The sequence below is a fragment of the Amphibalanus amphitrite genome, unplaced genomic scaffold (genome assembly GCF_019059575.1).
Source record: "Amphibalanus amphitrite isolate SeventyFive unplaced genomic scaffold, NRLGWU_Aamphi_draft 000044F_arrow, whole genome shotgun sequence".
Lineage (NCBI taxonomy): Eukaryota > Metazoa > Arthropoda > Thecostraca > Balanomorpha > Balanidae > Amphibalanus > Amphibalanus amphitrite.
In genome coordinates this window covers 759,022-767,975 of record NW_024881540.1, presented here as the reverse complement: position 1 = coordinate 767,975, position 8,954 = coordinate 759,022, and the positions used below count along the sequence as shown (strand labels likewise).

The 8,954-nt window shown below is 48.4% G+C and overlaps 1 protein-coding gene across 8 annotated transcripts in view; it reads right to left on the bottom strand.

Annotated features, from left to right (window-relative positions):
- Positions 1-4,261: 4,261 nt before the first annotated feature.
- Positions 4,262-8,954, bottom strand: part of LOC122377426 (BCL-6 corepressor-like protein 1) — a 49,860-nt gene continuing 45,167 nt past the window's right edge. For all 8 annotated transcript variants that reach the window (XM_043357441.1, XM_043357445.1, XM_043357444.1 and 5 more), the window contains 2 exons: positions 5,677-5,822; positions 4,262-4,864 (listed from right to left, as the gene is read on the bottom strand). In XM_043357441.1, the coding sequence (XP_043213376.1) occupies positions 4,667-4,864; positions 5,677-5,822 (344 nt within the window). In that variant the 3' untranslated portion in view covers positions 4,262-4,666. The remainder of the gene's footprint in view (positions 4,865-5,676; positions 5,823-8,954) is intronic.

The window sequence follows — 8,954 nt, the reverse complement described above, 5'->3', positions numbered from 1 at the left end:
GTTCTCTGACCAAACTACGTGATGGGGTAAAACGCCCCAGTAGGTCGCGGGGCAAAAAGCCCCATGGGGCGTTTTACCTCATGTATTGTTCCGACTACCCACTTCCTAATGTTCGGTTGCTGGCGAACAGTAAGTTTCTATGCAATTTTATGTACCTTTCTCAGCAAATTAATGACAAAGGAAGTATTTTGTTAACATTTGCATTGCAATAATTTATTATTTGGCCTTATGAGGCAGGTGAAAAACCTGTACATACAATAGTGTCATAGCTGAACACCTGACAGGATGGAAGGTGTTAACTTCAGTGCCGTGCCTCCCAAGGTCTAACGGGCCTCTCATATAAGATTTAGTCAACTAGCATGTTCAATCTTTAATCTAGAGTATGGGGCGTCTTGCCCCAGGCCGTGGGGCGTTTTGCCCTGGGGTTGGGGCAAAATGCCCCATTTGCAGTTGGTTCACAAATCACTTCCTAGCTGGGAGTCCGATCATAAATGAATGAATTTGAGGGGTGGAATTTAAAGTAAAATGTCCAAAGAACGCATTGAGCACAAATTTGGCCTTCCAGGTGATGTGGGACAAAAGTTATGTAGCAAAATAAATTATCTGGGGCGTCTTGCCCCAGGCTACCCTATGTGATGACCTTCACAGGTCAATTTGAAATTTGACCTGAGGTCAAGGTCAGGTCATTCATCAATGAGGTTGTGGGGTATGGTCATGCTGCATACCAAACGACGCGCCTTGACCAGGCGAGTAGTTTGGTACCACTTACAAGTCTTTAGCACCATCATGTCGTGATTTATTGACAGAAAAACGATTTATGACGTCACATGACCTCAGATGACCTTTGCCGGTGCCCCTGTCAATTAGCGGCACCAGGATCATCACTGATGAGATAATCTTCCATAATACTGAAAGAATTGGGTGGTTTTGACTCGTTTACACGAAGCAGGAGGCGTTTCAATATTTTCCCATAGGCTTGCAATGTAAAGGTCACGAGTCTAGCTAGCCTGACTTCAGGTCACATATATGAAAATTCTGACATGTACAAATTGCACATACTGGTACCCTAACTAAAACCTGAATAGAAGAAATTGATCGGTCAAAAACTCTAGCTCTGGCGTGATTGCAAACTTTTCTGAGGTGGGGTCACCAAACCGCCTCTGGTGACCTGACCTGACCTGACCCGGCAACTTTTTTTGTCAAAATGTGCGCAATGAATGTTTAGAAAAAGTCACCGAGTATGAGCTTTCAGTCTTGCGGCGTTCGGCAATGGCACAAGAAAAACCTGAAGGGGGGGGGGGGCCTTAACCCGGCAGTTGCTGGGGTATTTCGCCACCCACCGTTTGCTGGGGAGGGGCGTTAAACGCCCCCAGCCGATAACTCGAGAACCGATAGGCGCAGCGAAACGCACGAGGCGGCAAACGAAAGAACGCGACGAGGCGCTTCAGATGAGTACCTTAAAGTTGAATTTTGAGGTCACAGGTCAGGTCAAGGTCAGTTCAAACACCTGAAATCGGGCTTTCAGTAGCATGGACTTCAGGACTTCGCAATGGGCGCCTCTCGTCATAAGCTCTGTCAAAACGGTGCACAATCCATCATATAAGGCCTACAAGAGTGTCAGCTCCATGTAGGGGTCAGTCAAGCATAGGTCAGGGTCAAGGTCAGGTCAACCGGGTAGGCACATATCCCCGAAAATCAAAACTGATATTTGCAGCCTGTGACACATGTTTTATGGGTAATTTGGGGCGTAGAACACGATGGTGACATTCATTTTATCATATGTGTACGTGTTTGGCTCAAAAAGTTCAATTTAAGAAATGCATGTATCATGGTCGTGAATTGGTCACGAGAAATTGCCAAGATTCAGTTCAAGATTTTGGAAACTGCGGAACGATAATCAATAATCGAAGATAGCCATTTGATTGTTCATGGTTTTGGCAGTCTAATGGCGTTTACGGCATGTCTGTATGTCTATTCAGTGATTTTATATGATTTTTCGAACATATGCCGTTTTTGGTCGTAAACTCAGAAATCATGACGTCACTAAAACCTCGATATCTCAAAAATTTTCCGACCGATATTTTTGAAACTTTGTCACAATAAACTTCAATCAATTCCCTACAGGTACCCAAAATTTGGCGCGCCTGCGGCGCGCCGTTTTTATGCTATAGCCCAGCGAAAAAAGTGGGGGCGTTTAACGCCCCCCCCCCAGCAACTCGCGGGTTAAAGGCCCCCGCCAGGAATAGGGTTAAAACCTACATGTGTATATAGGTATGATGTAGGTACATATAGTACATAACATACATATACATAACTACCTACTAGCATAAAATAGCATAAACAGCATAAAATTTATCTTCAATAGCTATGGTTGAGCAGTTTGGCACAGGATGTGTACTGTGGATTGCTGTCATGTCTTTTTTTCGAGCACCGTCTCAAGATACTCAATAAAAAGGGTTCGAGCTCAGCGTCAAATCCTTTGAGCGAAGAGCTCTGCCGGGCCAACTGCTGTCATGCACAATGCCGTGACCGAGCATTTGGCAGGTTTCATGCGTGGAGCATTTCGTAACGGCTTTCGTGTTGTCTTACCTTGCAGGAAGCGCTGGGCATTGCATAACGACAATTCCAGTGTGACTCTGCAGCCTGCCATGTCCCAGCCTGCCCCCAAATAAGGCCGGAGCGCCACTCCCGTGTTGCCGGGCCACCGCTGAGGCACTCTGAGCCGCATTGACCACCCGGTGCTACTCGAGAGGGGCGCTGATTGGAGAGGAAAGCTGCAGCCGCCTACTCACGGACCTTCATGAGCTTTTGCAATAACATTTATATTCCGCCAGTCTACAGGTCTTCCGTGTGACCTACCTGTTGGGTAAAGCGCCCGTCTTCCGTCGGTAGCTAGCAAAAATTGTTAGTCCCCATCCAGCTATGCATCGCAAAATAATCGGATAAGCCGAAGAAAAAAAAATCGGAAGACATACGTGACCTGTCGAGGTCGATCTCGCTAACTCCGGTGACAGCTTATGTCACTCGGTAGCGGGAGTGAGGAACCAAAAGTACAGGTAATGAATTCTAGTGCGAATCCAGCTTGTTCTTGGAAACATTCAAGGGTGGCGAACGAACAGCTGTTGACAGGGCATACCCATGATTTACACACCGGATGGCCATATAACCCGATAGACCAGGCGATTTTTTCTAAGCCCCAGTGAGTGACTCCGTGAACCGACGGTGCTTCTCCGAAGAAAGAAGCCCACGTAATCGTGCAGCACCTTATAAAACGTGAAACATCAGATAAAAATCTATGGATATAGTCTCACTCTCTACATTACATAACCAGTAAAACGCCTTTTGGGCGAAGAACGAGCGAGCGAGATAGTGAGCCCTGCACGTGCGAAAGGGCGAGAGGGTGCTTCCAACGGGCTTGCGCAAAGCACCCTTCTAACCGGTCGCTAGCGGTGTGCCAAATTTGAACGCAATCGGCCCAGCCGTTCCTGAGATCTGGAAGCGGCATTCTGCACGTGCGCACGTGCAAACGGGGTCCAGAATGACTTTTGCACGGCACCCTACTAACTGGTCCCCAACCGTGTACCAAATTTGAGCGCAATCGGCCCAGCCGTTCTCGAGATCTGGAAACGCCCCCCACACGTGCGCACGTGCAGTAGCACCCTAACCGCAACACATGGGAATGCATTGCCTGGTGGGTGCCTACCTGTATGCCAAGTTTCAGCGAAATCGCCCCAGTAATTACCGAGTTACTGAAATGGGAACAAATTTGGCACCTCTTATTGTTGTATTTTGCACGTGCACTGGGGGTGACCCACATGCTTCGAGAGTATCCTATTTTGGGTAGAAGGGATGCTGCTACCCTACAAAAATTACCGTAAGTCAATCGCCCAAGCGGCTGCTGAGATATGAGCCTCTCAAAATCACTACTTTTGCAAAACAGCTTGAACACCCTCGACTTTTCACGTGGCTGGCACGTGCCACGACGGTCACTGAGATGCATCAAAAGTAGTCAATTACGGGGTAGAAGGGATTGGGCTACCCAACAAAAAAGACCGCAGGCCAATCGGTCCAGCGGTTGCTGAGATATAAGCCTCTCAAAAGCGTTACAGGCCGGGCCGGGCCGGGCCGCTCATACTGAGATTTTTCCGTTATATTGAAAAGACTCACTTCGCTCGCTGCGCTCGCTCGCTCGTAATAAACAGCGGTACCTTTTCTGTAATCATTATTCAGCCTTTCAAGGCCAGTCAAAGACAACAGTCAATTGTATCGTCAATTTGGACCGATGTAGTCCGTTTATTAGAAGACATCTTTCCGGTATTTATACTCACTTATGACCGATTTTTGACAATGCTCAATAAATACTCAACACTTATTTCCGACAAGCAGGTGCACATCAAATGAATAAACATCACGGAATGTATATCGTTCAATCACAACACATCATTTTACTTTCCCCAAACGAGAGGACGCTTTTACCCCATTTAATCACATAGCTTCAGCTCCAGACCCTCGCCGATACTCATGTGCGGTTCCACAGACTTGAAGAAATCACAAACATTCAGGCCATTGATTAAATAGATAAAATTAAAATAAACTGACTAACCAATCTCATAAAATTCAGATAAATAATAGTCGATATCCGGCTAGGGCTAACTCCCACACGCGACTAGGGTCGTAGCGCTGGAAGCACGTCGGCCACCCGGTTGACCCAGAGATTGGCGCAGCACGCGTGGTACTGGTGGCCGGCGCAGGCCAGTGTCGGCTCGTCACCGGCCGCCTCCTCGGCGGGCAGCAGACACACGCCGCAGTAGGCTGGCGAAGACGCGCCCACCTCCGACCAACAGTCGCGCACCTCTGACGCAGTCTGGGAAACGTTAAGTATCGATATCAATGGTTTGGAACTCGAAAGGTAGTCGTGGTAATGACGTAGCTATAAGGAACTGGGCACTGGAGTACAAAACACGATCAAACCTGAATGCTACGAATTCCTTTGAGAGTTTCAAGCAATCTGGAGTTAAGATTGGCGCTTTTTGCTCGTTAGGTCAAGATACTTCCCATTATAGCATCATTCCCAAACGCCACTGGGAAGCAGGAGTACCCGACCCCGACATGGAGTCGTCAACAATCGACACACCTCTCCCGCTAGTCAACTATAACTGGCTACGGTAAGGTTAGAAGAGTCAGACAGAGAACATTTTTCGACAAGAGATCCTCTGGCCTGGGTAAAGTTTGAGCTAGCGACATCAAATTCGGTACACTGGTAGAACTCGACAAGCGCTACAAGGCCATGTAAAAATGGTCGTGGTGGGGTGCACGGTGCACGTACTATGCACGTGCCAGCAGTTTTCACCCCTCCTAGGTATTGCCAGGGCTGTAGACCAAGTGGCCAAGTGGCAAGGGTAAGATAGCACGACATGATCATTTTCGTCGGTTGTTTCGACTGTCCTTGTCAGGCTACAGTAACTCAAGAAACGCGTTAAGTTAAGAATATTTTTTATTTAAACCAATGAAATTGAGAAGGTAGAGCTCAAATGTTTTATTTAGAATGTCAAAATATACGTACCTAGCTGTCTATCACAAACGGCGTCGTCATATTCTGTAATGAATGGCTCGCTCACCAGGCGTGTCCTCGAGCAGTTTTACCCGCCGAGCTGAGACCACACCCTGTTCCCTCACCTGGGCGGGCGAATTGGCCACGAACGACGTCAGGTTGGCCCAGGCTTTGCAGGTCTCGGAGAGCACCAGTTCCAGCTCCTTCACACAGCTGTGCCGCTCGCAGGCCCGCTCGATCCGGCTGGCCACCCGATACACGCGGCTCAGGTCTGGTGGACGAGTAGGTACAATCTCAGTCACACAGTTCGTCAATGTAACGGCATCAACACAGGCCCGCCAGCTGCAGTGACCCGACGCGCATAATTAAACAATGTACTGTGGACAGTAAAACGATTTAGAAGCGTCCTTGCACGGAAGAAGCAATGGACCCCATTGTGACAATAATTGGGCAAGGGATCTATCAACGAACGAATACTTAAAGGGACTGTCCCACCTTTGCATTAGTTCTGAGTTGAGATAGCCAAGTTGGCGGCCAGGTTCAGAAACCAATATAGGGGAAGCCGGGGGAAGCCCGGGCGCGGGGGAAGCCCGGCCACCCCGTTTCCGGCTAAATTATTCACAATAAAATGCTCAACTGTTTGTCCTTTCAGCGTGGCAGCTAAGGTAACGCCAGCAAAAAAGTTAAGGCTAACAAAAATTGCATATTGTTAAAGTTATAGCGCAAAAATGATATTTTAAGGGTTTTTAGCTAAAAAGTGAGATATGTTGCACTGTTAATGTTATACCATACAGTACTAATATTTATACGAATGTTATGTAAGGACCGTTTAAGTGTTTGTAGTGAGGGGTGACGAGGCAGGCTGGCTTAAGTATGACATTTTTTCGAATATCGCTGTTCTAAAATAAAAATTAGCACATTGGGGTAACCCCGGGCGAGTGGCCAAGCTTACCCCCAACCGAGAGCAATGCCACTAAACCACTATTTTCCATGAGATAATAGTTACTGAGCAGAATTGGTTTACACCTAGATCAAAGATAAATTTCGAAAATAAGCATGTTATCATAGACAAAGCCAGTCATGTCACTTAAGGTCAACTAGGGTCAAACTACGTTTTGGCCGATAACGCGACAGACAATGAAGCTAGAGCTTCAAAAATGGTGTCGTTGTGTTCTTCTTCATCAGCCGAGTCGAATGATATGCAATATGATGCATTAGGGTAAAAAGAAAAATAAATTTTAAGGAGTTTTGAAATACACATTTTTTGTCAATTTTGCATCACGATTTTCATCGACCTGTACTGTATATGTGGTAGACGCTAGCTAAAATACCAGTAGTGACATAAACTCTAAGATGTCCAGAGCTAATCAGTACCTTAATATTTCACTTTCCGTTAATATTTGGAAGACACATAATGGTTTCATCAACTCGTTGTAAAGCGCTGGGGAGGTGGCCGGCGTTACCCCTATGCCGGGCTTACCCCAGAAAAATCAACACTTTTTTAAAACTCGATTTTCTCAACCTTATACTTATTCCACGAAACCGAATTTTTGGGAAGACACGGCCAATGAACTTAGCTAGCTAACAGGATATCAACATTTTATACAGCACGTATGGTATGTAATAAAAATGAAAAAGAGCTTACTATGCCGGGCTTCCCCCGGCTTCCCCTATATCCTGGTCGCAATATCCTCAGCTTCGTGGTGTTAAAGAAATTCGTTCCCTTTATTTGAAAAGTGGGCCTTAGCTAAGGCCCTATCTCTTCACCATTAACGGCGCTCTGATGACGTCATCAGCCGTTTGAACGCCAGAACCTGTTTTACGAATAAGTTGGAAGAACTACAAAATGCCTTATCAGAGACACTTTTGTTATTGTATGAGCCGCGTCATATTTGAAAGCAAATATATTTGCTGCCAAATTTCCCCCTCATTGGTGTAACAGCTGGAAGCTGTGACATTTTTTTTTCTCCGTACGTCAAAAAGGACATCTCTCACACTCTATACGTAAGGACGATCGCACTGCCTGCCGCGGCGCTGAGCCGGCGTGGGGAGGGAGTCGACCATACGATCCCCCGACCCGTCGGCCGGTCACCATTAAGCGAAGATCAAAGGCTCGCCGAAGGGTGGAGTACAAACACACCCATCCGGGCCGGCGCAGCTACCGCCGACGAACGCGGCGCAGTCGGAACCACCTGCCCTCCGGTGCTGGCTAGTGCGAAAAACGCCGCGTCCGGCACAGGCAGGGACCGACATCCGGCGAAAATCGAGTGTGAAAACGTCATCCGGCAGGAGACAGCTGAGACGGATGAGCCGTGCTAGTGAGGAAGACGTCACGTTCCGGCGGAATGGAGGAGGAGGACGACGGTCTCGACTCCGGATGCGAGACGGGATGTCGCCAATTTTCTGCCCCGGTCGGGGAGGCCCGGCGACGCCCGGAACCTCCGGCCCGGAAATCACAGGCGAACAAAACTCAGCGGAGAAGGAGAGAGGGGAACAGACTACGGGATCAGACCACGAGTGACAGACAGACCCGAGACCGACCATCGGAGGCCGACCACCAGGGACAGAACGCCTCGGGACTCGGCGCGGGACACCGCCCCGCCCGGCTTCGGCCGGAGCGGCCTCTCTGCTGATCGGATCATCACTGCACCGGACCTCAACTGGAGTGGACAGCAATCATCAAACACTGTCAAGTGAGTCATCTCATCTGTCCGCCTCATCAAGACTGCCTCCCCGTCATGGACAATTCAACCTCCCATTCACCCATCGGATGTCTCTGATCTGGATTACAAATGCCACTCCCTGGGGTCTAACCTGAGCCACCATTAGAGGGTAATGGATTTAACATCGTGGGAGTGTTACTCGACTGGGAAGGGGAGGGCAGATGGTCGCTACATTCCGCTCCCGACCGAGCAGCGCGGCAGTGGGGCGTCTGTTTGTAAAGGCGGGAAGGGGCTAATGGGCCTGACTGGTCCGGCCTTGTCTATGGGATAGACAGAGGGGTTAGAGGGACAGCCAGGGCGGGTCAGTAATGGTCAGTGTAGGCTAATGGCTCACCATTACATTGGTATTGGGGGAGCGCTATCCGTCGGCCATCGCGCGCGCGGTCTGGCCGCAGTGAGGTGTGGGATTCAATGTATGAGGGGAGGGGAACAGGTCAGGTGGTGTCATTTTTGGGGCGCTGGTCACTATTGACGCGTCAAACTACGTCAGATGACGTCATGACGGTTCAATTCGCGATGGTTTGTAATTAAGTTCTCTGCAGTTAGGGCGTTAGGATTAGATTTAAGGCTAAGTTGGCATTGGCGAGCTGACAACCGATCGTGGTACACCGGTTGAAAATGACCAGCATTGTATCGTCCGTTTGTAAATATAGCGTGAAAATTCAATAATCTGTCTGGGA